The sequence below is a fragment of the Corvus brachyrhynchos genome, unplaced genomic scaffold, assembly GCF_000691975.1.
Source record: "Corvus brachyrhynchos isolate BGI_N302 unplaced genomic scaffold, ASM69197v1 scaffold864, whole genome shotgun sequence".
NCBI lineage: Eukaryota > Metazoa > Chordata > Aves > Passeriformes > Corvidae > Corvus > Corvus brachyrhynchos.
The window spans coordinates 354,014-374,082 of NW_008237871.1; the positions used below are offsets into that span (position 1 = coordinate 354,014).

The window sequence follows — 20,069 nt, forward strand, 5'->3', positions numbered from 1 at the left end:
GCTGGAAAACTCCCTAAAATTTCTTAACTGATTAGAAAATGCACGCGTTTCCCCATCTGGCCTCAGCTGATGTAAATCTCTGTCCCTCTGTCATTGTGGCAGTGTCCTGCTGTTGATGTAGCTCTGCCTACTCCTAGCCGTTGTAAGGGAGAGTTGCTGTCTGCAGGGGGAGTCCCTGGCCTGGAACCTGTCTGTATAATACTTGCAGCTCTCATTGTTCTGTTTTAGGCATTTGATGCTTGGCTCAGGTTTGCAAAAGGGCAGCAGGAGAAGAAAGATGGCATTGAAAATGTCACAGGAGTTCACCACACAACTCCTTTGAGAGAAGATGCAACCCGTGCCTTGAGAAACACTGCTGGCATCAAACAGCTTCAGGGTCAGCTCCACACCCGGCACCAGCTGGAGGTGAAAGAGTGATTGCTCAGATACATATCCAGAACTGGGCTGCTCTGGTCTCTGCTCTGTGTGTGGGGTGTGTGTTTGTGTGTATGTGCATGTATGTATCTTGGAGCTCCACATCCCAGCTGTTTTTAGATCCTACATACACTTCTATCTCTGGTTCAAGGCATTTCATTCAGCTGAGACTAGAGCACTTCAGACTCATTGGGAACCTTTCTTAATGAAACTATTTCAAAACTGGCCAATTCCTGCCGTAGACAATATTCGTGATTGAAACCTTTGCATGTGGGTCAGATCTCTAAATTTTGTGCTAGAATGAAGCATTAGAGTCTACATCTGATCCTGTCTTAGCTTTAGCAGTGCTTATACCTTCATATGTGGGCTTGTGTCACTTCTGCCTTTGAGTATCAACCCAGCCCTGTGCGTGAAAAGGATGCCTGTATTGACTGCTCTCTTCCTGCTTCTGGGCAGCGTTCCCAGCTCTTTTCCGTGTTTTCAAGATACCAGTTGTTCCATTTGCTAATGTGCAGCTTGCCTTGGTGCAGAAGTACCCAGTTAATTTTCCTCACCCAAAATGTTACCACAGTGGACCTCTTGATTCAGTTTAGAGAGCTGGTATGGCTGTGAGGGCATCAGAAATCTCGGTTCCTTCTCCCTGGGTGATATGGTACTTCCTGCTCTCAGCCATCAGATGCTCATCAGATTCTTTGTGTTGGCAGGCAGCCTACAGTCTTCACCAGTCAGTGTATTGTTGTGCCATGCTGTAGAAACAGAAGGCTCTCTCCCAGAAATTAAATAAGCCTTTTTCTTTTTTGCCACCTCAGAAGAAGCAAGTGACATTGAAAAGGCCTGATGTTAGTCCTGAGACAAGAGGACATTCATCAGAGGAAGAGCCATGGCCTTCAAAATGCAGACATCTACCACTTCACCCTGCTGATTGGGGCTCAGTTCTCTGTGGCCTGTGAGTGTAAATTTCCAGTCCCTCCCCTGTTTCTCTGGCATATATGTAACTTTGCATATATGTAATCTATCTACATGTGTCTCATTTTTGTGTATCTAAGTTCTCTCATTGATGACTTAGTTCCATGCATTCTCCTTAACTGACTCTGCATCATGTGGCTGGTGGTACAGAGTTACACAAAAGCTGCTGTGTAATGCAAGCATCAGCCCACACATAGTGAAGGTATTTATGACTGTACTTGCCAGTGACAGGTAGAACCAGCTCAGCTTATAGACCTTCCACTTTGTGTTTCTCAAGGTACAATTGAATTTGTGGAGCACTGGCCATTTGTCATAGGAACAGTTATATAGAGAAATGTTTGAAAGATACCTTTGATGGGACTTTGGTCATCAGGAGAGCTTATCTTGCCCAAGTGACCTAGTGTCACTGAAGCTCTTGTTTTTTTTACTGTAGTCATCTGATGAAATGATAAACATCAAGATCCTGGTGTACAGAAGCTGAACTTTATTCTTGCTTCTTTCTTTTCCCTGGGGAAGCTATTCCTTAAAAAAATACCTATTGATCATGGGGCAGTTGCAAGGAAGAATTGTCTATGAAGCTTCTCAGTGCAGGACAGGAACCCTACAGGGAAATAAGATGGTAACTTCACATTACTTCAAGCAAGTTTATGCTGCCAAAAGAAGAGTTTCTGCTCTGTTCAGTTATGTCACTTCTACCACTCTTCGTGTTGGCACAACCATAGTGAACTAGATTCTCACATTGATACACACTGAAATGTAATCTTTAAGAATCATTATTGCATGCAAGGAGAATGTTGCAGAGAAGGGATGAATGATGAAACAGTACTGTTTCTTTAGCTGCAATGCCAGCTTACGCCAATTTACAACACTCATAAGTCTGGGGCATTCTTTGTTCTGTTGTACTTTTCAGAAATGCTATTCAACAAGCCAGGTTACCACCATGGAACCCTGAGTTTCCTCTGGAGTCTCTAGAAAGCAAGGGACTGCTGGGACCTCCTTTTACTAGGTAGGAAATCACTTATAAAAGTAAAGGAAAGAGGGTGATTTAGAGTGGGCATAGTAGAGCAGCTAATTGGAGAGCTGTATGCAAGGGAATGACAAGAGTCTCCCCTTTTTTTGCACTGACTGCAAAGGACAAGACCAACAGGTTGCAATGTATAGTGACCTTATCCTTCTTCCTGTACAGGTCAGAGGTACCCTTTCAACAAACATGTGTGAATAAATGTTCTGCACAGACTGGGAACTTAATGCTGACACCTCACATGGAAGAAAGTACCTGTAAATGTCTATCTCATCCCCATCCCTCTCTCACTTGTGCTGCTCTCCCCTCTCTCCCCCTGTGGACACAGGACATGCACTGTGCTGGGCAGGGGCCAGAGCTATGGTCTCCTGCATCTTTCATGTCCCAAATGAAAGCTGGCTCAGAAAAGGTGAGTGTATTGCTGAAGGAACAATTAGTGTGTGTATTGGGCTGCTGTCAGCAGGCCTTTTGCTTATTGCTGTTTTGTGGTTCTTCTGAACTGCCCACCTGGATATTGAGCTGTTTTTTACTTGTTCTAGCTGTCATCTTTAAAGCTGACCAAGTGAACTGCCTTTGAATGCCCAAGAACTGTTTACCCTTAGTCTGAACCAATCCACGTGTGTGTTGTACTGTATTTCATGCCTTTTTCCTGGTGGTCTTCCTAGCCAGATCTTTTCTTAGCAAGTGACGTGAGGGTGCTGCCTTTTCAGAGTTCAGAGCAGTTACAGTTTGCTGTCCAGATTGCAGGGATTTAAGAGAAACTAAATTTAGGAGCAGTGGGTGTGTCTTGAGAGCCTCAAAAAAATGAAATTCACTTAACCTGCAAGTAGGTGCTTCATTTTCAACTCCTTTTTCCACACAGAATGGGAAGTTTTAGAAATATCTCCATGCTGAAAATCAAAGAGCCCATCTTTTAAGCTCGCTTCTTCTGTGGGATTTTATGAGAGGGGCTCAGCACCTACAGGAGTTGTCTGAGTGGGAGTAGTCGGTCAGGCACATGCTACTTGTAGGGCTTACTGAAGAAAAACCCTTTGAGGGAAAACCTGATATCATTCTGGCCTTCTAGAGAGGAGGTCAGCCTGTGAATGGTCACAAAGGAGCCCATTCCCAAGACTCTCAACAGAATTCTGTGGAGAAGTTGTTGCAACCAAATTTGCAGCCACATATGCTGTCACCTGAAAACTTGGTGGGAAAAGGGAGTCACCAGACTGCAGGTAGGTCCTCAGATCTGAACTGTAGCAGTTGCTCATCCTCCTCTCTGATCTGTATGAGACTGCAAGTCACTGCCACAAAAATGTGTGGGAGACAGGGCAATCTTGTGTGCCAGCATCAGGAGGTAAAGGATATCAGTATTCCTTTCTGGGATGGTAAATGCAGTTGTATGGATTCTGCTGAGTCTGGGGGCTAAAGCCCTGCTCTAGGTATTGAAGGATGGGAACTGCTTGGGGCCAGCTTCTTTCAGCAAGAATGTGCTCAGGTGCTGGGGTGTTCTTATGTACAACAGAACTTAATTCAGGAGGGAAGAGTTCACCCAGTAAGGCTCTCTGAGATTTCCCTGTACTTACAGTATAGCTGTAAGGGGGACAGATGGTGTCTAAGCACCTCTCACTGTGGTGTTTTAATGACATCAGAGCAAGAAATGTGTTTTGCAGGACTAGACTGTACTTAATTACTTCTAGACTAAATGTAAAAGATGAAATCCTGAACAGGCCAAAACAGTGTAGTACTAAAACCATCCACCGAAGCATTTATCTTTTGTGTGTTCAGAGTCTTCAGAGCTTGTACTGCTGTCAGAATTCCTGCCCTCTCACTGTACCTGATCCTTTAGGGTCAACAGGTACATGTCACAGGGTAACAAAACATGTGAAAAAGACTTGGGAGGGTTCAATTTTTCCTGTCATTAAAAATAATTTCTTTTCCTTCTTATCAAAGAAAGAGTTGATGTCTGTTCTACCTCCATTGCTTGTGCCTTGTATTTTCCCTTCAGCTGAGGGGGAAAAGAGGGAGCACAGTTCCAGAGAAGAAATGGTGTTGCAGAGAAAGGTGGAAGTTGAACTCCGACATATCCAGCAGCAGATGCAGTACTACTACAGCAGGAAGCAAGAACTCAAGTATGTTGCAATGCCCCTTTAGCCAGCCTTTCTTCGTGTTGTCAACTGTTGTGCTTTTTCTATGTATCTGCTCTGAAAATAATTGGTCTGTTCACAGTAGAACTGTGAATGAAACAGAAAAGTTCCAGAGATTTTCATTTTCTCCTTTCGAGTTCACTTCAGGTGAAAGAGAGTAGGTGCATAACTACTTCTGTAGTCAGCCAAGTGGTTTAATTATACCTTTGGCAGCTCTTGGAGAAGCATGTCAGAGGTATCACTGGGTGTAATCGGAAGACAGTACAAATGAATTGCACAGAGCAGTTGAAATTTAGCTTTTAGTTATTTTATCAAGAGGAGTGAGGTGAAAAGCTGAGCTTTTCCAGCTTTCAATTAAAAAAATTAAATATGGCTGGTATTTGATAACTGCTCTACTAGAACAAGAAAATAGAAATGCTTAAAAGAAGATGGGGCTTGGGGGGAATTTAACTGTCAGGAAAGGAAGAAGTCAGGGACTAGAAGCAGGAGATGGAGGCAAGAGTTTTCAGATTCCTCTACTTTCCACCATTTTTTTCCCTTTTTAAAAAGATTTAAACCATTGACTGCTTTGAGACAAAAAAATGGGTCTTATTGCAAGTATCAATTGCAAGTCTAAGTTGGCTTAGACTGTTGAGCTCTTGATTGGGATAAACAATCTTTCTAATCTGTTTTATCAGGTGCTGTCAACAGCAGGCAGAGATTCTGCAGCAGTGGCTGGAAATGAGCATGCAGGCAGGAGCCCAAGATGGTGTGCAAGGAGTTCAGGAAGAATTGGGTCAGGTGTGTACACAGCATTTAAATTGAAGCTACTGAAGTGATTATGACTATGCTATGCACTTAGCCTAAAGGCTGATGGTAGCTGTGATGAGTTGTGTAGTAAGCTGTTAGTAAAATGCTAAGAGAAGTGAAATTTGTAGTCAGGGTTGAGGAGCAGAATAGGCTGTGTCTAGATGCATCTTCCTGTTCATTCAGAAATGTAACTCCTGCTCCAATAGACCTTTCTGAGGCTATTTCCAACCTATGGATCAGGCTTTCATAGACTGAATCTCAAAATTTTTCCTGCAATTTCTCAAGACAATTCCCTCTGTGCAGACTGCATCTGCACTGCTGTCAGGCCCCAGGTTCACACAGCCACGTGTGGGTACTGGTACCTCTGACTCCAGCCAGTACCAAGCAGTTCCTGAGTCACTCAATCTGTCACTTACTGGCCCTCAAGTGAGATAATACAAAAGCTGCTGGAGCAGCTGTTGCTGTCAAAAAGACTAAATACTGTCTCACTGTACAAATTTATGTTTATGCTCATGCACTTGTCTTCCCTTTCAGTTAAAGCTGAGGATCAATACTCTCACCAAAGCACAGCTAGCTGAGAGACATCATGTGCAGACCCTGCTTGCCTGCCTGCGAGATATCCAGCTTGCCCTGGATCTGTAATACATCTGAACCAACTTCCCAGCTCAGGGGTAGGACTTTTTGCCCCTTTCATAGGAGGGAATGATGGAAGAGATGTATCCATTCACTTAGTTCTATGTATGGCATTTATATTTGATAAATTACGTTAAATTAATTTTGCTTTTTTATTACTCTACCTGATCAAAGCCAAACTGGAGCTTTGATCAGTACATCTACCTCATGCTGCACTTCCAATACCTAGTTTAGGTTACTTGTCATGCGACAAAGATAAGCAACACAGATAAGACTTTTTATTTCAAAATGTTTACAATTAAATGAGTTCATGTCAGTAAGTCATACACTTTGCCATACAAAAATACCGTGCTACTGATACAGTTGAATTAAATGGATTCTCCATGGAGGAGAAATTCACAGCATTATCAGTACCCTCAAGGAACTTTGTTTTCACTCCTGGGCTGTGTTGCCTAACAAGCAATGTTGGTTTATTAGCTCGCTCTGCACAGTATTAAAACCATCATAAAAACAGCCACTTGCATGCTGAATCCTCTCCTCCTTCTGAGATTTCTAATAAAGCAAACATCAAGCAACCCATCCTCCATCACTAGGCTAATAGTTACCTTCAGATAATCTGGATGATGCTGCTGAGTAGGAAGAAATTAAAGCTTAAACTTCCTTTGGCTCTGTCTGGATGTCATAGGCCCCAGTGGAAAAGAGGGAAGAGATTGTCTTTTTCTCTTACCCACTGGAACAAATTTACTTTCTCTTGTTAACATGACACTGAAGTTTAATCAAAAAGCTCACCATAACTTTATCCTCTCAGGGCTGACATCTGCCTTACTCTTTTCTCACTCTCAAAGGTTTAAAAAGACTTGTATCTGGTACTATACTGCTTCAGGAGGAAACTTGCTAATGCCAAGAAGTTCAACAAGATAGGTAGCTGAGAGCCACTTCAAGCTTTCAAACTCCTCCCTCTGTAAAGCGAGGAAACACTGACTCCTGGAGCCAAATGAATTTTCTCCTGCTTGTCACCCAAACAGCTACCCTCATCTGACTCATGGCTGGGCTACATCACTTAGAAGCAGTTTTATCATCCCCTCCTTCCTGTTGACAAGCTAAGCACACAGGAGTTGGCAAACTGGACATTTGTACAACAAAATTATATTCTATTTTCTGCAGTGCATACAAAGAAGGGTTTCTTTAGGAGGTCAGAGCTGTCCAAAGCCTGTCATCTCCTTGAAGCAGCAGAAAAGTAGCTCAAGCAAGGAAGTAGTAAGAGAAACCTCTCAGAAAGCACAAAGGCAGGTTTCATAAGCGTGTCCACTCCAACAACCTCTGGACAGCAAAATCAGTTCTAAATGTTTGAGTGCTGGGACTTGAAACGGTTTATTCACAAAAAACAACTGACACATTGCTTTAAAACTCAATTTCTCTTCACTTTGGCAGTGGTTTTTGTCAGTGCCACACGCAGTAGATCCAAGGTGTTAGATTTTAACTCTTCTAATGTGAAGTCACAAAGAGGTTTTAAAATTTTACAGTGGATTAAACTTCAGCACAAAGCTTTCAGCCTCCAGCACATTCCTACCATTAAGTATAAGGGCAGAAGTCGGAGCCCGTGTGGCATTTTATTTATATTTTGAATAAGATGAAATTGTTGCCAGTCAAGGGAGGGCCACATTGGCACCTGGGAAGCAACAGGGGATTTCTTCAAAGAGCCATAAATATTTTAAACACAGTCAGTGCATAAGGCATTTCACTCTGTGCAATAAAAATTGGTCCTGAAGTAGCTGAAGCTGTCCTGTAATAGAGGAACTAATTCTTCAAGAATTTAGTGACAAAGTAACAATTAAGATACATAGCAAGTAAAAACATACTTTAGTTGCTATCACATCACCCAAGAAAAATAGGCCGTGTGTCTTCTAACTCCTTGATCCAAGAGGTAAAGTTAACTGTCTCTCATAAAGACAGAAACTTTTAAGGCCTGGAATAGCAAAATAAAACCATGGATTAGGAAGAGGACACAGAGCTTTGTCTGTCTTTAAAAAGAAAAAATTGCAACGTGACAAGTTCTGTTGTCTGGAATGTAGACACTGTTTTCAGGTTTAAAATACAGTACAAAGTCCACTTTTAAATGGACAATGTTAGACAAAAGAACTAAAATTGTTTAACAGTACAAAACTTGGGATGAGTGTCATGCATTGTACTGACTGACTGTTGTATATTTTGCTTTGTTTGGGCAATGAAGTCACCCCAGCCAGTTTCACTGTTTGGCCCTCTACGCATTCAGAGACTGCCTTTGCCTAAGAATTTGGGCAGAGTTTCTTAGAATAAAATAAATATGGAAACATATTCTTTACTCAAGGTCTGAAAAACAGATACTGCAGATACAAGGTACAGGGTCTGACTCAGCCTGTCAGTGTCCCTTTAAATACAGGTAATCTCTACCCTCCACCCTTTCCCATTGCACTTGTCTAGGAAGGCTTAAAAGGGATTTAGAGGCTCTAAGAACGTAATTATCCTGTGGCACACTCAGAGGAGAACATGAAAGACTACAGGCCCAGGGTGGGCCAGAAACCACCATGAGCAACATCTTTAAAGGCAGCTGTACCCGATACATCCATGATCATTCAATTACATTTCTACATTCAGCAGCAGGTAAATGTAGACCAAATACTTTCAAGTTTAACGCAGCAGTGACATCTTCTTTTCTGCTCACCCAGGTCCTGCTGAGTGATACAAACTTGATAAGTGAAACATTCAGTGGTGTGAAAAAGTCCCATTGTATAGAAAATCTTCTTGATGAGACAGTTTCTATAAAGAGCCCAGTGCTTCTCCAAAGCGGATTTTCTGTCCAGCTTTGAGGTTGAATTTGAAGTCCTTGGGTGCCTCAAAGATTAGTACGATTGTAGAGCCTAAGTTAAATTCCCCTAAATGTTCCCCTTTCCTCATGGGGATTCCCTCCTTGTTGTTGGATATGAAGCTGAAGTCATTGTAGGAACCTTTAGAGTAACTTGGACTGTTGGTGTGCAAGTCCTGTGCAGAGAAGGAAGAAGAGAAGGATTTACTGGGGGATTTCAGTGCTCTGTATTCATTCATCATACAGCTGTGTACTGTACATTCTCAGCAATTTTCCACGCAGGAACTCACAGTTCAAAGGTGCAACAGGAATTTTTAAAAAATAGTCTATATTGCCGACAACACTCTTGAAATCAGTCTTGGAATATCAGTACTGTGAAACACTCTAATTTCAGGGTAATAAGATTTTTTTTTTTCCAATTTTGTTATGCTGCACCAATCTCAACCATTAACACCAGAAAGGTGCCTGCTATGATCCTGCTCACCTGGTCGAAGTAGATGCGGATGGAGCCAACATTTGTTGCTCCTACAGCTGTTAACGAGAAAAAGCCATGTTTCCAGTCACCTGTAAGGACAACCCGTTCGTTGTGGCAGAACAGTTCCTTGATCCAGCGAGCAACTCCAGGATTCACAGACATCAGAGAGCCTGAAGAAGTGAGAAAATATTCAGGTTAGGTTGTCTGGTTTGTAGCAATATTGTAATGCCACTCAGATGGTGTTTTCAGTATAACTGGGGCTGATCCAGTAAACAACTGTGTCAGTTATTTGTAGGAAGAGAAGCAAGTGCCAGGCAGAGCAAATGAAAGAGAAGTCTGTGGTGAAAACAAAGGGGTCACAGAAGGATATGTGTGACAGGTCAATCTCTCTCTCATGGTATTTGAAACCAAATACTTACGTTTTTGCTAGATACCAAGAATAAAATATTTTTGTTATCTGCAAAAACATCCAATAGCAGCTCCAATAGTGTATCTGTTCAGTTGCATTTTCTTTGCCAAGCACGAGCAGAGACCGTACTTTGAGCTACTGTTTGGTGTGATATGCAGAACTATCTGTATTTCAAGAGCAAACGGAATGAACAGTGTTTGGGAACAAATCAGGTCAGCATGCATCAAGGGTACTTCAGAGAGCTCACACAGTTTGAATACAACATTACTGTTTTCACCATTTATATGTGATTCGCTCTCATAAACTGTACAGCTGTAAAACTCACTACTGTTTGTGACAAATCATTTTTCTACAATTATCCATCATATTACTGTACAACTTCTGCACTGGTGTGTCTCATTCTGCAGTGGCGCATAGCAGTGCTTCCCTCCATAGCTGCTCTGCAGTTGTTTTCTAGGAACAGAAACCAACCTGGGAAATGCCGTCGGTGTGACACTGTCCAGTCTGTGGGTGAGTGGAAGCAGTGATAATCCCCTGGTGCAAGGTAAATTACACAGTGGTAGAGCTCATTCCCCTCCTTTGTGACCAGTTGTTGCTGAAAAGAGTTACCAGGTGGGGCTGCAGAGAAAGCAGGGAAAGGAAGGGGTTAAATATATTCCTCCTAAAGTCATCTACCACAGCCAGACAGTCTATGTTAGAGCCAGTGCAATAGCAGAGGAATAAATGCAGCCCACATGGATTGGTGAGACTACAAAAACATACGTTTCATCCAGGAATCCAATATTTCCAAGTGTTCCTTTCCCTTTACAACAAAATTAGATCCTGGATTGTTTTAATCATAGTGAAAATTTTTCTTCTGGAGTGTGCCCTTCCCTAACCAAAAGAGCAGAAACTGAAATCCAGTACAACAGAATTTTTATTAAAGCTACCCTTTAAGAACAGAATTTGTTAAGAGTCCTCTAAGTCATTAGAGGGGTAGTGCTTGAGCACTTGTTAAGGAGTAGCTTATACAGTTTTTGCTAGCGAGTGCTTGGGCCCATTTCAGTGTGACAGCAAAAGTGCTGCAGCTGTGGTATAGCAACAGATCTTGGAGTTAAATGTAGGAACCAAGCAACTCAGTTCAGATAATCAGAATGAGCCAGGCATGACTGCATAAAGCCACTGGTGAGAAAAAGAGAAGAGCTAGAACAGCGACATGGTTACCCCCAAATAAAATGAACCAAAATTCAGACTTGCTTTTGTTCCTGACAATGCAAGAAAACGTTAATTTTTTCCATCTCTCTTAATCTCATGATTGCTGAGAACACTGAAAGGGCAGAGCAGAATAAATGCAGAATTGACACAGAACTCACCCTGACTAAAATGCATTTCCTCCGTGGAGATGCGAGGTCCCAAAAAAGATTCCAGAGAATAAGTAACCCCTTTTACTTGCTCCACTTCGCAATTTTTTACCTGTCCGAAATTAAGGATCTTTCCATCAGAGGGACTAATCTACAGCAAAGAGAAAAAACTGAAACAGTTAGAAGTTCATTAATTCCTTATGAAGCAGTGCCATTCCTCTGGGGGCTGAGGGAAGCTGGCAGTGCTGGGTGAAGCCCTCACTTCCTTTCACTCACCACACTATGCACGCAGCAGACTGGCCGCACTTGTGGTTTCAGTTTCCTGCGGAAGAACTCACTGAGGTTCCTGTAGTGATGCAGATCCTCCACAGCTGCCTCCTTCATGTTCACTCCAAAGGTCCAGATGTACAGGCTGTACACAGGCTTCCGCAGCCACCTGGGCAGCTCCACCTGGTTCAGGCGACCCCAGGCTCGTGAGAGCAGCCGTGTTGGCACCGACTTGTACAGGGCAACCTGAAGGAAGAATTGCAGCACGTCAGTGTTCTCTTCACTGATGGCTTTCTTACTTCTCCCCATAACACAGGAAGGATCAAACTGTTCCTGCAAACCCATCCCTTGAATTCATGGGTTACACCAAGTAGCCTTTAAGGCAACAAAAAATTAACACTGCACTTCATCCTCATTCCCTCCATTCTGTTGAGAGTAGATAAGAGACAGGATGAAACTTAATGTAACTTTATAGTGAAGCCAGAATTTCCACTCCCTGCAGGCTGAAGCTCCACACTGAAGTTACTGGAAACTGCCCAATGTGAGGCTTACAGAAAAAAAGAGACATTGCACATATTCTAGTAGGATGCTAATCAGAAAGGTTTAATATTACCAATGTATAAATTTTTGTGAATAACCAAATGAAAATTGACTGGATGACATGCTCATCAGATGCATCTACTACTGAGGGTGTTTCCCACACCCAGGACTGTGTGTTGTACTGCTCTAATGACAAGTACCATTGAAGAAATGTACCCACATGGACGCAGCTACACAGGTATAAACTTACACCAGCCTTACTCCTTCTCTCACAACAATGGGAGTTGCTAATTGCAAGAATATAAAGTGCCTTTATTTCTGGAGAAATACACCTTTGGACTTGTACCAAAGCCCAAGTTTTAGCAAGGAAAACAAATGAAACAAAGCCGGCCAGAGGTATCTGCTGTTGATGTAAGTGGACAGATGACAACATCTTTCTGTTGATAATTCCAGCAGACAACTCTTCTGGAGTTTGTGGTACTTCCTGTAAGCCAGGAAGCTCACATGGCTATGATGTAACTGGGGGGAGCTGGGGAATATGGACCAAGGGAACTGAACACACTCTGAAACCAGTTTTGCAAAGGAAGTGGTGATCTGCTGACTGGTGCTTTGTTTTTGAACAGTACAGCTCAGTTACATTCAACTCACAGCTGAAACTTGGTTTTTTTCTTAGTGAGAGTCATCATTTGTTCTCAATCATATCTTTCACAATGAAGTTTTGCAAAACACAGCCATAAACACAAACAGAAGCACACACTGGCTCCATCATATCAAACACAGCAAATTAAGATTTCACTTACAAATCACCATCCTACGTACATACAGGTATATTTCAGAAAGGAAGTACCAACAGATAAAACCTTCTAAATGTACAGTACCTTATGTTATGTAAGCTGAAGTACTGATGAAAAAAATGTGTTGCCATTTTATTTGACATGTCCTATACTGTATTAATTTCTAAAATTAACTTTGCTGTTTTCCACCAACACAGAAAATGTATACAACTATAAAATCACACTAATTGTCAAAAGCGGTATTTCCTAGTAGCCTCTTCTCTTCAAAGGAGCCTGGTTTTCAAGTTGATGGGATCAAACAGAACAGATGTTCAGTGAAATAGGCTTAAGAATGGCAATTTTGTTCCTGTTTTCAATCAAAATACTTACTGGGCTGTTGGATTCTGAAATTGTATGATTTGTGGGGAGAATTACTATGTGCAAGGCATCCCATAGCCTGCTCTCAACAGTGTCAGAGCAGAGATTTGCTTATCATTTGGACATGCTGGACTACAAGTGCTCAATGAACTTGAGGAACAAACCCTCTCAGTGTGAAAATAAGAAAAAACAAGAGACCATTTCAGTGTGGCCAGGAAAAGGAACTTGCCAAGAGGTTTGGTCTTCCTTGTCCTAACCCTGATACTGTGAGGTGACTGAATTCCTTCAGAAGTTTGTGTTAATTTTCCATGACTGTTAGAGGACAAAGTAATTCTCTGCTCCTGAAAAAGTCACTTGTCTGTGAAGGCATTACTTAACACAACCACAGACAGTAAAAACTATACAGAAGCATGAATTGCACCTCTGCCTTCACACCAGTGATCACCAGGCTGTCCTGCATGAAGCAACTCTTCCCCCCAGCTGCTGCCAGCTCCTCCAGGACACACAGCTCCCAGACATGGTGCACGAAGGGACCTGCTCACACTTACCCTGCTCATGGGCCTCCATCCCACTCTGGTCAAGGGTTTAAGAGCACCGAAAGGCAGAAGGTAATAGAGAATAGTCAGAGGCCAAGAACGGAGTTTCAGAGCAGGCCTAGACATACAGCTCAGCTGGCCCAACCTTCGCCTCAGGGCCAGCTGGGGGAATTGCAACCTGAAAGATTACATACACAGCATCAGAGGGTCAGGCATCTCAGCTGCAGAGCCACCAGCTTCCGACAGCTGGGGTGAGTTATTCCTCCTAAACATTACTTAATTGTTGATACTACAAGTCTTTACTCCTTTATTTTGATCAGTTCCTCCCCTTCCCAAAAAAGAACAGTTTATCTAAAATACAGAAGTCCTCTGTCCAAACCTCTGACCAACAGGTCACATTTTATGAGTAACACCCTCAAAAATTAAAGGTAAGACCAGTTTCAGGTCTTAAAGCCTTCACTGAATACCCTGGTTCTGAATAGGGAACATGTGGACAAAGCCACTGTTTCTACTACTGCAAGACAATCTAGTCTCCACAGCCCAATAATCAACTCCTCTGTCTCATAACCAGCTGCATCTCTGATTTTTTTTGTTACATGGATGTGCTGACTGAGAGGGGTATCATTTTGCACAAATGGCCATGAGGAGAAGTTGACCTTCTAACTCTCAGAGGGAAAAGCCACTCAGCTTCTTAGTGGAGGACAGACATCAAGGGCCTCAGTTCAGAGCCTTGCAGGAGGTCTGGATGCAAAACCCTTCAGGTGCCCATTTATTCTTTGGCTTCTATTAATGAAAAAACCACTGGCATTTCCAAGGTCCCATTATCAAATGGAAATCTGCCTGCCTGAGGACAAACTATTCAAATGACTGACTGAACTCCTGGCTAGGAGACTGTTCTCTGGCAACCACGACACAGCGATGTGCACACACAAACTCAAGTGGCACAGTCTGGCTGCTCCCAACAGCTTGTTTTCTTGCTGTCTCATTCTGTGACATGAAGGAGGAACTACAAAATACTGCATATGTCTTTCCAAGATGGAAAGAAGCTGAGAATTTAAAAAGAAAATTTCTTGCCAACTCATTCTTTCCTCAAGTTGGATCAGAATTAGAATATCAGGCAGACAGGTACAACTGTCACCACTTTGGGATGCAAGATGGTGCCTTTTGGCTCAGAGATTTTTTTTTTCTGCAGTGAACACAACTTCTTTCCCATGAAGAATTAATAAATAAACAGAGAATAATCTGTGCATCATAATGCAACAGGGAAAAAGAACCTTGAGCAGAAGTCCTGTCTCAGCAGAGTTAATGCTGGCTTCTCAGCAGGAGGTGGGACTGACTCAACATGGGAATAGGAAGGGGCACTTCACGTTCTCCCTCCCATCCTTACCACCCAGCAGCTTGCAAGGGCTGGCGGGCCAGCAGCCGGGTTGGGTCCCATTCTCCCCCTCCTGCTGCTCTCCCCCCCCTTCACTGCAGTCGCTCCTGGACCAATCCCTGCAGAGCTGCATTGCTTTGGAGCCCTCGGGCTTCTCACTGCCTTGGCCTGGTTTCAGAGCGGCCCCTCAACTAATTTTTCCATTCTTCTAGTGATAAAGAGTAGAAGGGAAAAGAATGAAAGCTTCCCCATTCCCCTTGTCATGGAACAGCATGCCCTTGTCTCCCAAAGCAATGTATAAGGAGCTTTATAATAATTAGGGCAAACAAAAGCTTTGCAGATGGCTCCCGCTCCTTCTGCCCAGAAACCCTCCCAGCCTCCCTCCCGCGTCAGTGACCATTCCTGCAAAGCAGAAAATACTGAACAGTACCTGAAATGAGTTCTCCTACTTGGTGTCCCACTGGCAGAGCCAGCCAGACCTGGACTCTCCAGCTGTGGGTGCTTGTCCCCGGCACAGCTGCTGCTGCCGCCGTTCCCTGAACGCAGCCTCCGGACATGAATTTTAACTTTGCGGAGGTTGTAGCAAGAGGGTGGAGGGTTAGATAAAGCTTTATAGCATCTCACCATTTCCCTGTGTGGAGCTCTGGTCCCTGCAGGGTGTTTGACTGACACATCGTCAGGGTGACGGCTGTTGCAAGGCTCAGTCTTTTTTCCTGTACCTCTCTTTCCTTTGCTTGCTCCGGCACAGGAGAGAGGACACGGCGTCACAGTTCCTAAATCCCCCGCTGGTTTGTCTCTGGATTCCCTCTCTGTTTCCCACTTGAATCTCTGCTAGGAGGGTTGCAGCTATTGCAAACAAACAGGCATTGTGTCACATTTCAACATCCCACTACAAAGCAGACTCTGCACACGATAAAAATGAGCTGTCCATATGAGCAGTCCTTGCTTCTTGCTAGTCCGAGTGGCCATTGGAACCCAACTCCCCAAAAAACACCCTGCAGTTTGTCCCAGGCTGCTGGGCAGCGATGCACTAGTGAGAGGAGCAGCCAGCTGGCCCCGCACAACTCATCTCAGCGCCAGCCTGAATGCAAGGCTGGGAGGAGGAGTGGGGCGGAGAGGAGGAGTGGGGCGGAGAGGAGGAGGAGATAACTCCCAGCTTCAATTCTGCAGTGCAGCAGCTGCTCCTAAAAGAGTTCTGGACTGCTGGGCACCACAAATCCTTTCCTGCTCTTATTGTCCAGCTTGTAAAGAAGAAATCAGAAAGGAAAGGAACATCTTTCTATTTTACAACGCTTGCCAGACACAAACATCCATCTCCGTAACTCTCCTTCCATCTCAAAACACTCACTTAGGGGAACATTCCTTCCCCTAATGGACATTCTTCTACAAATAACTAGATACATACAAAATAAGCCAGTTTTAGGGCCAGCTTGAGAACTGGGTATACAACAAGTGTTTTGCGCCTATTATGTGACTCGGTACTGTCACAGTTTTTATGTCCAGTAGAACTAAAATAAAAAACAGGAGTAAAGGAAGCTGGTTTTGTTTTTAAAGACCAAAGGCTGCAGTGTTTCTATCTGAACATTCTAAATGTACAGAGAAATTTCACTCTTTAACTCTACAGAACACACCTCAAACATAGACTTTCTGTATCTCCTGTGACTGGGTTTGGATTGTTAAGGGAGCCCTGGTTCAGAAAGCGGAAGTCAGATAGCTACATCTTACCTCAAGATTAAACCAAATACCCAGAACAATTTTGGGGCTGACTCTCTAGTAGCTCCATTTCACTTCTGCTTTCTGCTAAGTCTGGGCTGAAAACAATCAATCAAAACCCTCCTTGTTTCCAAAGCCTTCTAAGCACCATGAAAACTGTGTGCCTCACAGAGCAGATCAAAAAGAGCACTGCTGCTCTGATAGAAGGAAAGGCTTGTATTGTAATAGGAATAAGGCAGGAGGAGTGGGAGGACCAGCAGGAAAAGCTAGAATTAACTAGCTAATGGCACCCCAGTCAGGCCTCAAAAGGAAAATATCCAAGCAGTAATTGTGTGTTTTGACTGGCCTTCAATGCCAAATATTACAGATACCCCCTAGAAACACCTCTGGAGATCCTACATTAGAGTATTTTTTTTCAGGAAGAAAACTTCTATATGGTATTCTGTGTGTCAGGAAGTTCCAAGACCTGTGTGCATGTTGTTTAAGCTGAATTTTAACAACAGCATTTAAAAAAAAAAAAAAATCCAGCGAATTGAAAGAAGGCTAATTTAAGATCGACTGAAAGCACTCAAAACATACTCCTTCCTCCCTGAACCTTGTGCCAACTCTTTTTGTTTTCCTATTTAAAATATCATTTAGTCTTTCTTTGGCTGGCACAAGAAACTCCTACACAACAAAAACAAAGCCATCTGTATAGTCAAATGCTGAAAGCAGTTAGCCAAAATCCTATCAAAATTCAAAGAAAAGAGCACAGGGGAGCTACTTCTCCATTCACTGGGAACATTAGAAATGACCACCAGTAAATACTTAATTTTAAACAGCAACAAGCTAAATCAACATTGTTTCAAAAGAAACTTCATCAGGCCAAGACAAAATTATTTTTCACACTGAACACCTGTGTTCACAGAACTGTGGGGAGTGAGTTCGTTTGGCACTGGTGGAGCTGGGCAGGAGCAGCAGAGCACCCAGCTCAGTAGCTCCTGGCCAGGGCCAGCTCCTGCAGCTGTGGGGGGGAACCCTGCTCCCTATCCCACCTCCTCCTGTGCTACCCTCGACCTTGCAGAGAGACAAGAGAGCAAACACACGTTGTAACTACATTCCCTTCAGTGCTCTTCCCTTCAAGATAAGAGAGGTAACCCACAAGCTCTTCCAGTAAAATTCAATTTTATCCCTCAAAACACTTTTAAGGAATTATTATATTCTCAACTGAGTAACCATGATTCTGTGAAAGCATGGAACCAGCTAAACAGCTGACCTGCTCCCTAAAAAAACCCAGACACTGAGATGTTCTATAGCATGATGCAGTAGGTAGTACCACCCTTCAGTCCAAACCAAAAAATGTGGGGCAAAAGAAATTCCTCTCCAGGAAGGGAAAAACACTGGTGTTAAAAGTTTTTTCCTCCACTTCTTAAGAAAACTACGCTCAGCCAAGTAAGAAGTTTCTCTTAAGTTCTGTTCTACTCCCCTCATTACATTCACCAGGATGCCAATACCTGAGTCCTGCTTAGATGCTGACATACCTAATGAGTTTCCATCCCTGCTGTGGTTGTCCCAGAAGCAATGTACAGTTCCTACAGTGTAAGAAGGCTGAAATGAAAAATCCACCCTGAGTTTACCTGCTTTCCATGGGGAAAGGAACAAGAACCGCTCATCAAACAGCTCATGACAGAGGAACTCATAAAATGGCATCTCAACAGCTGGACCTCTTGGGATGCAGGCAGTGCCCAAAGCCTATGTCATCATCAGCTTAGACAAAAATCTTAAAATTTTTGGTTTGTAGGGGTTGGACACCATTACCAAACTCCCTCACCTGTCTGAACTCACTCAGAATCCACGCTGGGCAAATAAAACAGCAGTTACTGGCAGGTATCCATCCATAGAGAATTATTATCTCATAGAGAACTGCTAATCTGCCAGCTATGCACCACCCTTCTGCTCTGTCAGCTCAAATAAGCATCAAATCCAGTAACCTCTTTTAATTACTTGTCAAATAATTAACTACTCAAGTCCTTCTCTCAAGTTTTACAAAACAACACAGCAAGGCAATTGCAAGAAAGACTAATATGCAACTGAACTTCAAACGTGCAGCCGCGGTTTTAAACCATAAGCATGAATCATTAGGCTTGGAATGTGCTGGTCAGTGCTCAAAGCCCTCTCGTCACACTTCCTACATTTGGTAACAGAACTACTATTTTAAAAATGGACCGAATGCATCCCAGTGCTGTATTCAAGGGCCAACAAAAACTACGGTCTTGCACTCAGGGGAGAGATACTCGGTGACCGTTTGTTAAAGGTCCCGTTCCTTTTCCAGCAGTAACTGTTCTGTATCAGACACGTCATCCCTGCTCCCATCCAACCTTCTCCGCAGGCAGCCCGGCAGGACAAACACTGGATGCTCCACACCCAGGCAGAACTCCTGAACTCCGAGAGCACAACAGAACTGCCCCGATGCTGCTGGGAAACCTGAGCACACGCTGAGCGCCTGCCAAGGCCGCGGAATTGCTGGGCAGCGCCTTCGCCCCGGCTCTGCCGGGAAGAATCGGCCAACGGGGACCATTCTCCGCGGATTTACCGGCGCTGCCTCATGAAACGTACCATGCTCGGCTGCATCCACCTTAAATGTCTGAAATTCTTTACTTCCCATTTGAAAAAGCCTTTCTATACATTTTCTCTTGGGGTGTTATGAAAAAACATTTTTATTGTTTTCCCCTAACTTTACAATGCTGTTTCAGTAGCTTTTTACAAATAGAGCAGGGGGGAAAAGTACTATTTTAGGATAGCCTAAGTGGACGACTGAATTATTTTTGAAACTTAAATCTGAATTCTATGCAAAAAGCCTGTTACACAGTCTCAAAGAGCTCTTCTGTGAAGCAAGGAGATAAAGCTTTATTTACAAAGTGACATGGAATTTGATGGCACCCTTTTAATACTTTGCAGTAGTAATTTCCAATTAATGGTTTAAAACAGCACTCTCCAGTACCACTCCCTACTATCCCCCCATTATTTTAGCTTAAGATATTGGTAAAGCAAACTCTCAGCTCCGTAAAGGATCTCTAAAGGAAGCATAAGCCGCGTTACATCCTCCCCACAGAGCAGCACCCGGCGGAAGCTGCGCAAAGGCACCGGCGACTCTTCGCCCCCCTGCCCGCCCCGCGGGACTCTGGACTCCGATAAGGCAGGTCCAACAGACTCATTCTGATTAAATCTACTCAGAGATTACTCATGACAGAGTCAACTTTGGAACATCGCTTGAAATTTCCAGCAAGCCAGAGTGAATCGCCCCTTGGCCGCCAGCCCTCGCCCATCTGCCCTGCGGTCCAGTAGTCCTTACCTGATGCTCAGGGAAGTCTCCTTCGTCCCGGCTTTTCGCCTTCAGTCGCCGAAATACGACACCGACCCTTCCTTTCAAAGCAGTTTTCAGACACGTGAACAAAGTTCAGTGGACTGCGAATCCCCCATCGCGCCGGCCGCA

At 43.6% G+C, this 20,069-nt stretch overlaps 2 protein-coding genes across 8 annotated transcripts in view; one reads left to right on the forward strand and one right to left on the reverse strand.

Moving 5' to 3' along the window:
• SFI1 (SFI1 centrin binding protein) overlaps positions 1 to 9,336 on the forward strand; it is a 28,035-nt gene extending 18,699 nt beyond the window's left edge. For 2 of the 3 annotated variants that reach the window (XM_017732210.1, XM_017732211.1), the window contains 9 exons: positions 229 to 405; positions 1,224 to 1,360; positions 2,291 to 2,386; positions 2,567 to 2,810; positions 3,468 to 3,615; positions 4,389 to 4,512; positions 5,205 to 5,307; positions 5,851 to 5,987; positions 9,249 to 9,336. In XM_017732210.1, the coding sequence (XP_017587699.1) occupies positions 229 to 405; positions 1,224 to 1,360; positions 2,291 to 2,386; positions 2,567 to 2,810; positions 3,468 to 3,615; positions 4,389 to 4,512; positions 5,205 to 5,307; positions 5,851 to 5,958 (1,137 nt within the window). In that variant the 3' untranslated portion in view covers positions 5,959 to 5,987; positions 9,249 to 9,336. Of the gene's footprint in view, positions 1 to 228; positions 406 to 1,223; positions 1,361 to 2,290; positions 2,387 to 2,566; positions 2,811 to 3,467; positions 3,616 to 4,388; positions 4,513 to 5,204; positions 5,308 to 5,850; positions 6,097 to 9,248 lie in introns of those variants that run through there. The other variant, XM_017732212.1, reaches the window with a different exon arrangement.
• PISD (phosphatidylserine decarboxylase) overlaps positions 6,206 to 20,069 on the reverse strand; it is a 24,299-nt gene continuing 10,435 nt past the window's right edge. Inside the window, exons 1-8 of one of the 5 annotated variants that reach the window (XM_017732219.1) lie at positions 19,929 to 20,063; positions 15,315 to 15,730; positions 13,522 to 13,687; positions 11,292 to 11,528; positions 11,028 to 11,166; positions 10,147 to 10,293; positions 9,276 to 9,436; positions 6,206 to 8,967 (exon numbers count right to left, since the gene is read on the reverse strand). In XM_017732219.1, coding sequence (XP_017587708.1) covers positions 8,746 to 8,967; positions 9,276 to 9,436; positions 10,147 to 10,293; positions 11,028 to 11,166; positions 11,292 to 11,528; positions 13,522 to 13,687; positions 15,315 to 15,511 — 1,269 coding nt within the window. In that variant the 5' untranslated portion in view covers positions 15,512 to 15,730; positions 19,929 to 20,063 and the 3' untranslated portion in view covers positions 6,206 to 8,745. Of the gene's footprint in view, positions 8,968 to 9,275; positions 9,437 to 10,146; positions 10,294 to 11,027; positions 11,167 to 11,291; positions 11,529 to 13,521; positions 13,688 to 15,314; positions 18,105 to 19,928; positions 20,064 to 20,069 lie in introns of those variants that run through there. The other 4 variants (XM_017732218.1, XM_017732220.1, XM_008632076.2 and 1 more) reach the window with 4 other exon arrangements.